Source organism: Poecilia mexicana, unplaced genomic scaffold (assembly GCF_051168715.1).
Source record: "Poecilia mexicana isolate PSO_F unplaced genomic scaffold, ASM5116871v1 scaffold_17, whole genome shotgun sequence".
In the NCBI taxonomy this organism is placed as follows: Eukaryota; Metazoa; Chordata; class Actinopteri; order Cyprinodontiformes; family Poeciliidae; genus Poecilia; species Poecilia mexicana.
In genome coordinates this window covers 10,806,611-10,822,143 of record NW_028263386.1, presented here as the reverse complement: position 1 = coordinate 10,822,143, position 15,533 = coordinate 10,806,611, and the positions used below count along the sequence as shown (strand labels likewise).

Genomic DNA, 15,533 nt, shown 5'->3' with positions numbered 1-15,533 from the left:
TGGACTTGCAGCATATTTACGAGTCCAGTGATCAGAATCACAATTGTAATTGATGTGATCAAAAAAGACCCTCATGTTAGGATAACAAAGTCAGTTTGGCGTACTGGTAAAAAAAAAAAAAAAAAAATAGATGCTTCTGACATAATAGTTAACTTGCATCTTGAAATTTCCAATGTAATGAATTTAGTTGGAACTACTTGTATTCATTCCTGTCTATATGCCAAATTATAAATGTAAGCATCAGCTTCATAGGTGTTCTAATAATGTCTATATAAAGATCCAACAGCACCTCCAAGTGAAATTTCCTCTTTTGCAACAAGCCTGCCATCTGTAACCCATGAGAGAAGTAACAGCTGTAGCAGACAGTTCCTGGTATATACCAGCTTTCCCCGGGGAGTAAACCAGATTTCACATTTTAATCAGGACATGCAAAGAGGCAGCAACATGTGTATCCTATACTGCAAAGGAAATAATTTAATGAGTAAGAAGATTTACAAAAAGGCAAATAGAGACATAGAAACTATGGCGATGGTGATTTAGTTCTTGAGTATGAAATGTATTAAAGAGAAACTAATTTGCTTCGCAGGGCTAGAATAATTTCCTGCCCTGCTCTGTGGAGATCAGGAAGTAACACAGCAATATATTTTTTTTTTCCTGTTTTAATACTATTATCAAGATGGAAATCCAATCAGGTGTGTCTCCTCTGTCTCCTGGATTTACAAGAAACATGCCAATAGTGATGGCTGATTTTCTCCCACAGTCCAAAAACATCACTGTTAGGTAAATTGGTCTCTGCAAAATTGTGTGAGGAGTGTGTGTATGTGTGTGTGTGCCTGGTTATTTGTCCTGAGTATCTCTGTGTTGCCCTGTGATGGTCTGCTGACCTGTCCAACATGCACGCCACCTCTCGCCCAATGACAACTGGATATAAACACCGGCCTCCACCTCATTAAGACCATTTCTGTTTCACACAAGCAAAACTAGTTAGTTAAATATATAATTACATGTGAATGTCACTGTGGTGGCAGTGGTGTGATATATGTGAGCGTCACCAAAAACTCCAGTTTATATAGGCTTCCCACCAGCTGTTTTGACAAAATTGGTTAATCTCTTTGGTAGCCTTTTTAGTGCTTAAATGATTCATTGATTTTTGTTCAGGAGGTAAACAAAGAAAAAGCCGTCGACAACAAAGCCCGTCAGCCACAAAAACTGAGCAGAAATGAATGTGGCAAATCTATCATAAAACTTACATTTAAAGCAAAATATGAAGAAATAAAGTTGAGTGTAATTGCATTAGTGAATATCCACTGAATCCTTGTTGAGGTCTTTTTGCTTCAAGGATCATCGCAACATGATTATCACTAGGCAACAGGAGAACCAGTCTGACAAGCTGGTTACACTGCACAGCAGATGATAAGAGTTTAATTTAGCAAACAGCACTCGTTGGACCAGTTTTATAGCACCATTTTTATACATAAGCCATTACACCGTTTTTAATTATCTGCATGTGTGCCTGTGAAAAATGCAACAGATCAGTCAGATTGTGACAGCAGTTTTGCGCACCTGTGTGATTTACCATCACTTTTCCTCGATTTTTTTTGTTGAAAAAGTTATTTTTAGAAATAAACAATTTTAAAACTGCAATACAGTAGGTTGCAAGCACAAAAACACACCTGTTTTGTTTTGTTTTTTTTCACTGGTGTTCACAGAGGAAGAACAGTTGCTCAACCTTTGATCTGGTCATCAAACACTAAGACAGGGAATCATCAATAGACATTAATTATCTGTGAGGATAAAGGGAGGTGAGCATAAACTGGTTGGATTGGAGATTTCCTCTTACAGAAAAGTGTTCTAAACATTACAAAATCAAAAATTTTTAGCGAGCTAATGCTTGTAACAATAACAAGCATATAAAATGATCTCAGTAAACGTCATTTTGAACAGATAATGATTTTACATATTTTCAGAACGTTTCTAATTATGTGATTTTATTTCTAGTTTTATACATACTGAGGCTTTCTGATTGTTATGCCAGCTCATCACATTTAATGAAAATAACTACACAACACTGAAAAACAAGCTCATTAAAGGTCTCCCCTTCACTATGAAATGGCACACACTTTGTCAGAGCCCACACCACTGTCACCACAGTGACACACACATGTAATTAAGACACATAAGGTGCCAGGGAGCTTGCCTTTTCCCCTGCTAAATACTCATTAGAGGAACCTTTAAGGATAATGTTAGCCTGTGTTGCAAACCGCAGGGAAATGAGCTGACAAAACAGAGTTTCGTGAATCGTCATCTGGATCCTGCTGCAAAAAGACGACGGAAAATGTGAGGAAAAGATGTTTTGAGCCAAAAGCTTGCACGGGTTTAGCTAATGATTTAGAGACCAGCATGGTTTCAGAGTAAAGCAGGCAAAGTCAGCTGAAAAAGTCTTTGGTCAGTGATCAAAACAAATGTGAAGCTTTTGAACATCTCTCAAACAGCAGGCATCTCCCTAAAAACAACTCAGTGAAACAGCGAACCTGTGTTGTCTGGACCATGTGTTGAAAAATGCCAAATACCACCACATAACATGTTCACTAATGTTTTCTGCGAAATTAAATTAGATGCAGCTCTGAATAAATTATGTTGCAATTGATTTCATTTAGAGGTTTCAGATTAAAGGGGGTGGACTACAAATCCAAGGCACTCTCTTCTGATTCGTATAAGCAGTATGAATACTTTTGAAGGCAAAGCACTACTTCTGTCAAACTTTAAATGATGTTTTCTTCAGGCTTTATTGTTTATTCATATAATATCACCACAATATTAAATTCATATCCCATATTCACATATCCAAACAGTACTATTCTAATGTTTACATGACTATTTGTTTATGAACTTCTTGCCACTTTACATATTTTAAAAATCCGTGCATACTTGTGCATTCTTTCCTCTACATAATCAGAACTGCACGTGCTGCTTAAAGTAGCGCTTCTGGAGGTAGTATGCATAAATTAAACTTTAACAACAATGACAAATGGTGTGTGCTTGTATAAAACATTATCAAGTTGTAGGACTCCAAATTGCTTTACAAAACATTCAGTCATTCATCCATTCATGCACACATTCGCTGACGGTGGAAACAACACAGTACTCCAATCTGCACAATGTTAGGTTGCCATTCAATCGGTGCTTCCAGGCCTCATGACCGTCCCCAGCAGGGTTTTTCCCAACAACGACACAACAAAAAGGTGACTAAGATGGTAAGAGGGGGGGTTCAGGACAAACTCCTTACCTCTGAGCCTCCGCCACTCCAATAGCAGATGCTTAAAAACTGGTTTTGCATCAAATACAAACCCTATGGCAATAAAACCCTATTATTGTGTTACTAACTGATTTACTAAACGAATAGCTTGTGAAAAAAGATCTGCATGAAAATCTCCAAAGTTATATGAATTTATGCATAACAGTGCCAGAAACAAACCATACATTGACTTTGCATCTTTTTTGCACACGTGAGAGGCTTCAGAACATCCACAATGTTTTACCATAAATTTTTTGTGTTTCTTTTTGTTTGTTTGTTTGTTTGTTTGTTTGTTTGTTTGTCCCTATCTCCAGTCTTCAGGGGCTGGTGCTCTCCAGGCTTCCCTGTTCTCCTGCTTCAACATATTTGAATTAAATGAATAGATAATTAAGGAGCCTCTTCAGAACTCGTTGACATGCTGAGGAGGTCGAACAATCATTCGAAAGAGGTGTGTTGGGGCAGCTTATTGAGATTTGCTGGACTTCAACCCCTCCGGACCGGAGTGTTGGACTTTTGTCTGAAAGAATATTAAAAAATTACTCATATTCGTTCAAAGGAACAAAGAAGAGCAGAATATTTAAAAAGATCTTACGAGAAATCAGCATAGTGGGAGGTCATATTTCACACCTCTCTTTGAGGAGTTGCTTTGCTTTTAACCAAATGGTTTGTTAATAAATCGACCTAGAGTTAAATAGAGAGCTAATTAACCATGAACTATTAGTAAAATCCAGTTGAAACTGTATGTTAGATTCTTATTAACATCTTATTACATGTCACAACTTGGATAAATCTTTTAATTTCTTTTTATAGTCCTCTGAGATGTTTGAAACCATCACAGCATGTACTTATTACAAATAACATAAGGAAACAGTAAAATGATCCTTCAGTTTCATTCTGACTACAGCCAGAAGAATCAAAACTTTTTTAGTTTTTCGAAACAAAAAGTTTTGAAAAGGAATTCATCTTAGCGAACCTACAACATTAAGTCTAGTTCCTCATGTGAAACATACTCAGGAAGATGACCTATTTCTTGAGCCACAGTTGGAAATGAGATCAGGATAACAGCAGTTTTTTGATAATCACAGCAGCTTATTATTCTTATTTTTTTTACATCTTGTTGACTGACTGACTGTACAACACCTTCGAGGACTCGTCACATGCTGAACCCTAAATGAGCCTGTTTAAATCGATACATACATAAGAATCTTGTGTTGTACAGACTCGTGATGGCTCAGATAGTATGTTCTGCAGCTGTCAGGATAGATGAGAAATGGCTCTCCTAATAACTAAATCACAGTTGAGGTTGTTACGCTGCTGGGTCTGCCTGTCACTGAGGGGACCCGACCAAATGAGCTAATAAGCTGACAGGGAGGCAGGTGTCTGTGTGTTTGTTCATCAGGAGGAGGGAACAGATGAGTGTACAGTCAGGCTGGGAGTCATGATGAGACTCTTTATTACACATCAGTCTCACTGGGGAGCGTGGAGGAAATTCAACAGGAGTCGACACTGTCATATGGTCATGGAAACGCCACAGTACAGAGGATATTTGGGGAACCGACCAGGGAGAGGCTTTTTTCCCTCTGAGACGGACAGACAGGGAGTTGAAAGCAGAGATGACAGTAATGGAGCAAGGCAAAATGAAGATAAACAGCAGAAACTAGAAGACCACAAAATACTTTCATGATGCCATCTGGATTTCTATATACGGCAGCCAACAGGATTTGATTTTTATGTAAGACGCTTATCCTACATGCGAGATTATTTTGACACATTTTCTCTGCAGCTACGGTGAAATCAATCAAATTACGCAAAATGAACTATTTTTACTTAATAGACGACTATTAGACTTTTGCCACTATCAGGCTCCCGTAAGGCCTTTACAAATTGGCTGTTATTCTGGTTAGGTACCTTTAACTTTTTGGAAGTAAATTATTATACTAAATCATGTAGAAGTACCACAGACAAGGGCAGCTGAATAGAATAACAAGTCACAATTTTCACATTAATACTTGTAAAATAATGTGAAAAATCATGTGTCATTTTCCCACAGCCTTCTTTTGCTATTGTGCCCTATTTTGTTTCGATATCATATCGGTATCCAATAAAAACATGTATATTTTTTCTGTTTGTAATACACAAATGATAACAACTCCTGTTCCAGGATTACTTTTGCAGAGTACTGCATATTTTATAGTTTCCAAATGTGAGTGTTCCTGCGTGCTCTCAACACATATTTAAAAATTATGCTGTTGTGAATTTGCTCAGATAGATGGAGCTGTCAGTTTTGCTTATTTCAATCTCACGAATATCTCAAACATCAAAGAGATGCTTTGGTAGTAGAGATATGCTGTATTGTGATCAGCCTTCAAAGAGCTCGGCATTCATTCAATGAATACTTTTTCAGCAGCATATTCTTTTGATCTTCTAAAGTGACCAGTTGCTCTCATCTGTAAAGAAATATGAGAGCGGAACAACAGAGAGCTGCAGAATAAAAATAAAGCATGGGACAGAATGTTCCCCATCATAAACCAAATCTAACATTCCTTATCACAAGATTTATATATTTTTAACTAGTTTGATGTTAAGATAGCAAGTAATGCAGTTTGAGTAAAATGCCCAGATTAAATCTGTGAGACAACTAACATCCCTACCGATTAGGCAGCAACTGATCTACAAGGCATTAAAGTTTTATATTGGAATATGGTTCTGCAAATTCCCAAGTTCTACTCTTAATTTGAATTAAATTATTTATAAAAATATGCATGAAAGACTCCACTGAAACTACAATATGTTAATGCAGCATATATGCAGCACAATTGTTTCTAATATAATGGATGTTAAAGTGTTACAAACACTTTCAATAAAAAAACATTGTGCAGCCCACAATAGTTCAATTTATATCAAAACATAAACTCATTGATTTTGCACATAAACATGGGACAAATAAGTATTTGTTGAAAATAAAATATAAATAAATGCATGCATGAATTGAAGTATAATGTATACTGTATTTGTTATACTGAAAATTCATAATTATTTTGCATGAGGAAGAATAGTGATTATTGAGAGCATTGATAATTAGCCATCAGTTATTTAAATGCAATCAATGCCATTCCATAGACAATGCTGCCCTGAGCAGCGAGGCATATTAAAAACACTGAGTTTTTCTAAATTATTGGCATATCTTCATAGTTTTAGAGAAGAGTCCCACAAGCTACTCTGTTAAATACATTTTAAAAGTTTGTTACCAGTCCGGTTTCTTTAAATCAAGTTGATGTTGTTTGGTTCTTTTTAACATGTAGAATGGACAAATGACGTCAAGAAAAACGCATTACGTGGTCTTGTGCTATAAATAGTTCTTATTTTTGCTGACAAACACAAAGAACAGTGAAAGTCTGTTGAGATATAAGTTATGATTCTCTTACCATTGAAGACCACGCAAAGATGATACTGGAATTCATAAAACTAATGCAATCTAAGGATTGGATCTGCAGAACTCTATGTTTTGCGTTAATTAACTTTTAGATTGTGAATGAAGAAAATTTAAACACATGCTATTTCTGTTGATTCGGCTATTAAACATAAACAACAACGAATAATGAGTCAATTTGAATAAAATCCAAACAGTGTGTTAGCATTTAACACACTTTTGAATAAATAAGAACTTATAGAGATGCAACACAGGACCCCAAATATTTTATTCATTATGAACGCCATCAATATTTATGCATAAACAAGTTTGAACTTCAAACACATAAATGCCTTTTTGTTCATGTATTTGAAAAGACTGTAAAATAAATACCATTAAACCATAAACAGGAAGCTGCGTTTGTTTTCCAGCTCATGAACTCACCGCTCTGTTGAACCTCAGCAGGCTTTTTCCTTGAACTTTGTTTGGCTCCGTCGGAGTCTTGTCTGCTCAGCACCTCGGACAGCGACTGGCGGGAGCTCTGCCGACCCGTCTGGCCCGGCACGTTGAAGCCTTTACTCCTCTTCCTGGGCCGGTCCGACTCCGGAGCGGACCGGCTCCTCTCCGGGTCGTGGTTCTCCGGCTGGGAACCTACTTTCACCAACGCGTTCCTCGTCCTGGTCAGAGCAGAAGTCACCGAACCCATCACAAAACAAGCTTTTTTTTATTTATTTAGTAAAGGCTTTCTTTTAACCAGTTCCCTTGAGTTCGCCTTTCATTTTCATCAACACTACTCAAAATCGTAAAGAAAAACAAAACCCCGAAAAGTCCACCTTCGTCACGGTTCAGATATTTGACCCATGTCTCATAGTTGAGAAACGTGGGTGCCAAAAAGCCATGCAACAGAACGGACAACAAGACGTCGGAGTTTTAGCGGAAACCGTTTGTTGCTCTGCCTGTTTTCCTTTCCTCCGGCAGACACGTCACATGGAGAAAGTTGCTCTGTCGACAAACACACCGATCTCCCGGGACAAACAGGTGAAAACAAGCGACATTAATTAGCCGCCGACAAGTTTCCAGGATTATTAAAATAGGAGGAGGACCCAACAATTCCGAATTAAAGAGGGAAAATACTAAGGTGAGATCATGATCATGGAAAATGTTTAAACTTTGTTGGACATGGTCCTACTTTTTACCTACCTCAGTCAATGTTCACGAGGTTTGGACACAATAAAACAACAAATGTATCAAAGAACAAAGTAAAAAATGACAGAACCTTTTAGTTGGTTCAACCTGCTGAATAGAAATGCAAAGTAACTGTAATGAACCGTCTTTGGCCGACAGATGGCAGCAAAGCTCACTTGTAGACTTCTAGATAGCTTATTTTTTATATTTCAAACTCAGGATACTGTGATTTTAATACTCTTGGAAAGCTCAGTTGGTGATGCCATTGATTTATGAACGTCTGCTGGGATATATCACAACTTTTTATTAAAATGAGAACACAGTCGTGAACCTATTTGAAGGGAACCCTCTGAGAAGGTAAAATACCTTAAAACAAACACTCGTCCACACTGCTTGAGTTATAGTCTTCATAGTTTATTGCTGCAAACAGGTAATCGTGACTTCTTCAGCATACAGATTTGTTGTGGTTCATGCTTTGTTGATCAAACACTACTTTGGTTACAAAGAAAAGTTTTTTTGCCGACCTCGGAAAAAAATTGCTATGCTAAATGTGTGCTGATTTTCATAACTATGTCAAGACAAATGTTACTTAAACACTCTCAGCCAAACAAAAAAGCATAACAGTCTGTCAGCTAGAACAGGCTCACTGGATCTTCACACATAAAGGCACTTTTCAAAGCTGTTTTCTGTTTGTGTCATAGATTTATTTTCTTGCTTGTAGCTCCTGTGAAATGTTGTTTTCCTCTTATTGCTTGTGTTGCTTGTTTGACATGGACAAAGACGCTATTAGTCCATGTCCTCGTGATTCTGGGTTGACTCATTGATCACCTAAAAAAACCAAACCAAAAAAAGAAAATCTAAAATCTGTCAAGAAACTGACTTTAGATCACTTAGAGCATGCCATACCTGACCATCCCTGGTCTCAATGGTCTTGATGAGAACTTTCTTCGTTGTTGATGTTTCAAAATGAGATTTTGAATCAGCCAATCCGTCTAAGGAAATAAATAGTAACATCTATTAATGAAATAAAAAGCTAATATTGGTGAAATGAATGTAAACACCAACCTTACCTCTGAGATTTAGAGAAGAGAAGTTTGGCAACGGGGTGGAGATCCTGCCAAGAAAGAGGAAAAACCCCACCATTTTTTTTTTTTAAACAAAGTAACATCTTTTATCAATGAAATGAAGGCTCATACTTCTTTCATACACCCAGCGAGCGCTAAACATTTCTAAGACATGTTGTTACCGGCTCTCCTCTCCCTCCAGCAGTTTTCTATAGGTAGCGATCTCAATGTCCAAGGCCATCTTGACATTGAGAAGGTCCTGGTACTCTCGGAGGTGACGGGCCATCTCATCCTTCATGTTGTGAATGTCCACCTCCAGGCGGCTGATGGTGTCCTGGTAGCCACTGTTCTCCAGGCCAAAGTTCTCTTCCATTTCCCTCATCTGGCGCTCCAAGGACTCATTCTGGGAAAAAAAAAAAAAAAACAGTGACAAAAAAGTAAAAAATATGTGTTGAATAAATAGTTGTTTTCAAGACAGCCTGAAACTGCAGACTCACCGTTCCTTTGAGGGCATCCACCTCACAGGTTAGTGCCTGAACTTGACGCCTGTAGTCGTTGGCCTCCTGCTTGGCTAATCTCAGGGCTTCATTATTCCGAGCTGCAGCTTCGGTGAGGTCAGCAAACTTAAAATCGCAGGGGCACAAAAAAAAAAAGAAAGAAAAAAAAAAAGGCGAGTCAGACATCCTGAAGGACACAACTGAGAAAAAATCAACTACTCAATAAATGATGAGTCAGAAACTAAAGGATATAGTAGGTAGAGTGTAAATTATGAAATGTGGAGATGAAAGAGGCTGGAGCAATTTAGCGACTGTAAAGCATTTGAAATAAAATTGTTTTATGAAATAGGAACCAATCCCTGTTTGCGTCCCTCATTTAGTCAGGTTTATGTTATGTAGAATGGGAATTTACAGTAAAAAATCCATCCAACCCCCATTCATTGTCTATATCTGCTGTTCCATGCAGATAAAGAACCATCAAACTAACACTGACTGTAAAAAACGGCAAAATATAAACTGTTACCATATTTATATGAGATATATTATCAAATCTTTTTGTAATTCTTCTTGTTGCAAAGTAAGATTCCCAGAGTCACATTTGGTCAACTTCGTCTTTAAAGTTGTCACAAAATTTTGTGTGTTGATCTGAAACACACAAAATTTGATCTATTCTCTATTTCACTACAATTCTTTGAGTTTTTTTTTTTTTTTTTTCCTTGTCTCCACAGGAAACTCCTCTCCTGTGAAACCAGCAGATTTCAGCTGTCAGTTAGCCAGGCTCCCTGTCTTCTTTTGGAACTAGGTATAAAAGTTTCCTTTTTGATCTGTTTTATTATTAAAGTGACTATATCTAACCAGATATTTCTGTAGTTATGTGACTCCTGGACAGCCTTTGCAAGGATTTTCTGCAGATTCAATTTAAATTTCAGTTCGAGAATGGTACAAACTTGGTTTGCCATCATAGCGGATTGACAACATCCGAACTCTTGGATGTCTGTTTTTTTTAATAGGGCAACCATGCAGCATACATTTTAGAGCTCCGGTTTATCTTTTCCAGTTCTACAATAATCAAGTAAAATTAGAGTGTGTCTAGCTTATCAAATAAAAATAAAAAAGTTATTTTTGCATTTGTAATTGTTTTGTCTCTTTTTTTGGCACTGAGTAAGCCATTGGTACTGTACTCTTTGTTTTTCTTTTCCATAAAAATTAGTTTGGTTGGATGCTTCTGTGTTTTTTTTTCTGTCTCTTTTTTTGTCTTCTCAACCAACAACTTGTCATGGCAGCTCGGCAATGAAACTGAGCTGGAATATTGTGGAGATAGTTTGAGCTTTCACAGCGTGGAAGCTTTTCACTAACTGGCACTAAAGGCTTAGGTGAATTTGGATGCATTTTATTAAAAGTTAGTAGACTGCTTTTGGAAAGAACTGAATGTTTTGGAATTGAATCTGGAACAAAATTAATTATACATAACTGATATGAATTTTACAGTTTGTCTTGTAAACTGTCTTAACCCTTTCATGCATGAATTATGATCCTTTGTGTCAGGATTTTTCTTCCAATTTTTTTTTTATTTTCTTAAGGCATAAAAAAATGTAGGGAAAAAAATTATTTTATTTTATTTTTTAGGTGACCAATTGTAAATTTCTCCAAATGCAAAGTTATTTGAAAAATACACCAGTAGTATTGGTCTTTAAGTGTTATCTGATGTCTCAATGTTTTTTTTTTTTTACCTGAACGAGTTGTCTACAGTAGAAGGAGGGACCGGGTCGGTCGATAGTGTATTGTATGATGCATTAGTGTCCACTTCAGTGGTCTGTGTGCATTTATAACATAAAAATCCACAAGAAGCACAAGAAAATAGCTTTTAGATAGATGTCCACTGTAGTGACTACGATGCATGAAAGGGTTAAGGTGACATTTGTTGAAAATTGGCCTGAATAAAGAACAAAAATATTAAGTTGAACTGAATTGGCCAATACTTCCATTTCATCGGCCCTCACCTTGGATTTGTACCAATCCTCTGACTCCTGGATGTTTTTAGAGGCCAGGTTCTCGTATTGCAGACGGACGTCCCTCAGAGCTGCTGTCAGGTCTGGCTTGGCCACCTCCATGTCCACCTGCACATGCTGCTGCTGCTGGATTTGGTTTTGTAGCTCCAGCATTTCCTGCCACACAACAGTTTCTTTTAATTTCGCCTGTTTGTTTGGGAAAAGCTATTTGGATCTAAATTCTACCAGTCTGAACAGATTAACACATATTTCCAATGATTTGGCTTTCCCAAGCGCTGCCTTGGGAAAGCAGGCAGTTACACGTGCAAAGTACAGCAGCGCGTTTCTGCTTTGCCTGCAGAAAAAACAAACAAACAAAAAAAAAAAAACAGGAATGCTTACCTCATCATGCAGCTTCTTGAGGAAGTTAATTTCCTCCTGGAGCGACTCAACCTTCCGCTCCAGGTCCAGTCTGGCAAGGGCAGCGTTGTCCACATCCTGCGCCACAACACTGAGTCTTAATAAGGTGACTTGGAAAGGTGACATGCATTATGCATAATGGATTTGCTGACATATATAAAAAAAAATGCATTTAAGTTGCAAAGAGAACTCACAAATGTTGCAAACACAGCATGCAGAAATCAGCTGTGCCTTCAGTTGATTTTAACTGAATGGGTGAATTGCTCTGATGAACTCATTAGTATAAGGGTCTTTCATCTCATCAACTAGTTAGATACAGATTTTTTTTTTTCTTTTTAAACTTTCTTCTTGCTTTGGTTACATTTTTGTTCCAGCAAAGCTGTATTCAGTAATCGGGTGCATTAAATAAATGAACTGCATGCTTTCCATTTAAAACAACTGCACATAGCAATCTATTTTGCGTAAACTAAATGTTTAAAACCCTCCTGGTCCAGAAAATGTTCATTCTGTCCTGCAGCATTGCTTTGTTGGGGCGTTGGCAGGCTTGTAATTGGGGTATCAGCGAATGAAGCAGATTTGCCCCGGTGCTAATTCCACAAACAAAGTGAACTATTCAGCAGGGTTTCCCAAACAAGCCCAAGGCTGGTGGAGTGACTGTCTGCCTGACTGAGCAGGAGCCGGCCGCGGGCCACGCATTGTTGCCTGTGTGCCGCCGAGGCAGCCTGCTGACACTTCCTTCCTGCCATTCACACACACAAGGTTAAAATATTGCATCTTGAAATATTGATGGTGTATGGTGCTTTTTTTTTTTAATGTTACCTTTTATGCCCAGTGGCTGTCCTATGAATTTATTCACATGACTCAGAATCTGGTGACAGGGAACGATCTCTGACAACACCAAAAACAAAAGACATTCTTTTGAGCTGAGGCTCTCCCAGGAACGAGACAGCCAGGTCACATGGTGGCTTGTCCTCTCGCTCTGATAACCACATTTTATCCACACTGTTTTTGTGCTGCGGTGTCCAGCTCATTGGCTGCAACCCGTCAGACTTTTAAAAAAAATCTCTCTTCTTGTCGCAGGCCTGACTTAACACGACAGCCAAAACTTGGCCTTTTGTCTCGGTCTGTGAACCATGGCTAGAATCTGTTGTTGCGCCAACAGTGGAGAGCATTACTGTCTCTGCAGATACATGAAAAACATGAGAGCTCAGGAATTACTAAAAAGGAGAAAGATCTGGTTATGATCTGTTTTTAGGGTTTTAAGCTTCATTTAATAGGGAAAGTTGGAAAGGTGGGGCAGTGGAAGACCCAGGAATCATCGTCTTTTACTTCTGAGGACTGACAAGTGTCCCATCTCTTCATTCCAAAAACTTAAATACTAATATATGATTTCAACAGTGGATCACCTGTCTAAAGCTCTGCATATTGGCTTCTGCTTCCTCCCGCTGGGACATTTCATCCTGCAACCTGCAAAACAACAGACAGCGAAACAATATTTCATATTTTGTGGCCTACTGGCTTTCTTTGCATTTCTTGCATGTCTATACACATTAAAATGGAATTAAAATGCAGCCTTAGATACGTTTGTAATATACAGTTAAAATTCTCTATGCTGCAAAATCTTCATTTTATAGAGGCCAAGATGAAGAAAAAAAAAGAAGAAGAAGAAGAAGAAGTGCCACGCCTCCTACTTGTCTCTCAGCCTGCCAATGTCGTCGGCCAGGTTATCCCGGTGCACCTCCACCCGAGCCTTCTCGTTGCTGAGCTGGTCCACCTGGCGCCGCAGCTCCCGCATCTCGTCCTCGTACAGATCCCCGACCCGGGACGTGCCTTTGCCCCGCAGCTGCTCCAGCTCGGCCAGCAGGATCTTGTTCTGCTGCTCCAAGAAGCGCACCTTCTCGATGTAGCTGGCGAAGCGGTCGTTGAGAGACTGCATCTGCGCCTTCTCGTTGGTGCGGTTCGTGATGAACTCGCTGTTGATGGCGTCGGACAGGGAGAAGTCCAGGTTCTCGGAGGCCAGTCGGGGCATGGCCGCGCTGCTCCGGAGCCTCTGGGTCTTGGCAGAGTAAATGGTCGGAGCGGAGGAGAGCCCGAAGGACGCCCGAGAGGAGCGCAGCGGGCTGGAGAAGTGGCGGCTGGAGTAGCTGCTCCTGGCCGCGTTACGCTCCCCGCCAAACATCTTCTTGTAGGAAGAATGCGGAGCTACTCTGTAGGACATCCCACTGCTGTCTTCTTCAAACTATCAGCAAGCAGAGCAGAGTGGTCGCAGTTTGCTGCAACCCCTGGTGCATCAGCGGACTGCGTCTGGAAAGGCGTTCCCTGACATATTACTTATTTATAGTCCCCTCCTTATGCAAATTACTTAACGGGGACTTGAGCGACACGTTGATGATCCAATCAAAGTTGAGAAAGCACACCAGCATGTCCCTTCAGAGTTCATAAAAATCCACCATTACGTTTTTTTTTCCTTACAGAATTAAAGCCAAATTGTTATACAGGTGCATCTAAATAAATGTGAATATTATAGAAACGTTAAATCAGCTTGTTTCAGTAAGGTAAGTTAACTGAAATGTTTTTTTTTGTTTTGTTTTGTTTTTTTTAAAGGCTGATAAAATATAAAGAAAATTTGGCCAATAAATAGGACCAATGAAAATTATTTTCAACACAGACATGTAATATTATGATCATATCATGGTCTACCCAACCATGTAGAAAACTGTTGACAGTCCTCCAGAAGACAAATGTCAAAACAAGAAGAGTAAGCCACAAAGGTAATTCACAAATAAATTGTATATTAATGGAAAATTGTGTAGGAGAAAAATAGTGCACTAGTGCAAGATTCATAAACAACAAGGAGATTCTGCCTTGGAAGTTGCAGGTATAAATATGTACTGACTGTCTACCAATAAATCAAGGGTGCAAATGTTCCTCTACTAAACCATGAAATGAAGATAAATATAATGTTACTACTAGCTTGTATGGCTAATGGGTAGCTACAAAATTGGAAAATCCCACTAATACTCCAACTAATAGCTGGAAAAATGCTCAACTAGGATGTGAAATCCCTCCAAGATCCAGACTGTGACTTAAAAAAAAAAATAAAAATCAAACAAATCCGAAATCTAGACTAGTTTTTTCTGGATGCTAAATCTAATTGCTAGTCTGATAGGGACAAAGGTTAAGAATAAACTGTGATTAGCCACAACTTGTGATCAACTTATTTTTGGCATACTTGTTCCTGATTACTGGCAGATATTCAGAATCAAGAAATTGCTCGTATGACAACATAAGATTGAGCATAAGATCTCAAGAAGACAGAGCTTTCTTAATGCTTTGTGATTCCAGTGAACCACAGTGATTATTCACAACTGGAGAAAAGTAATAATGATGAGAACTAGGAAGTAAATAACAGATCTGGCCAAAGTGCCTTGAGATGATTTCTGTTGTAAACTATTCCTGCAAAACAAAACATTTAAAATGAAATGAAAAATAATGTGATGCAGTACAGTAGAGGTATATAAATATTTACTTAACTCGAGACGTTGGCACATTAGTTGAGTTTTATGTTTTTTTGCTAACTCTCTTAAAAATTGTGGGGACTTTTATGGTGTCATAAGACTTAAAATATCAAGCAACCATGTAAAAGTCGCTATCAGCAAGTAAGTGCATAAAGTC

At 38.4% G+C, this 15,533-nt stretch overlaps 1 protein-coding gene across 1 annotated transcript; it reads right to left on the bottom strand.

The window, feature by feature from the left end:
- Positions 1 to 8,282: 8,282 nt before the first annotated feature.
- viml (vimentin like) lies at positions 8,283 to 14,295 on the bottom strand. Its single transcript, XM_014977145.2, has 9 exons — positions 13,550 to 14,295; positions 13,265 to 13,325; positions 11,841 to 11,936; positions 11,451 to 11,615; positions 9,451 to 9,576; positions 9,136 to 9,356; positions 8,960 to 9,003; positions 8,796 to 8,881; positions 8,283 to 8,717 (listed from the first exon to the last, which is right to left on the bottom strand). Exons 1-9 carry the CDS (start codon positions 14,074 to 14,076, stop codon positions 8,676 to 8,678), a joined length of 1,368 nt encoding a protein of 455 aa, XP_014832631.1. The 5' UTR covers positions 14,077 to 14,295; the 3' UTR covers positions 8,283 to 8,675.
- Between the last annotated feature and the right edge of the window lie 1,238 nt (positions 14,296 to 15,533).

Coding starts and splice junctions, on each gene's coding strand:
- viml (XM_014977145.2), bottom strand. CDS start 14,076: ATGTCCTACAGAGTAGCTCCGCATTCTTCCTACAAGAAGATGTTTGGC. Junction 13,326..13,549: donor ATTGGCAGGCTGAGAGACAA/GTAGGAGGCGTG, acceptor GTTGTTTTGCAG/GTTGCAGGATGAAATGTCCC. Junction 8,882..8,959: donor CTCTTCTCTAAATCTCAGAG/GTAAGGTTGGTG, acceptor TTATTTCCTTAG/ACGGATTGGCTGATTCAAAA.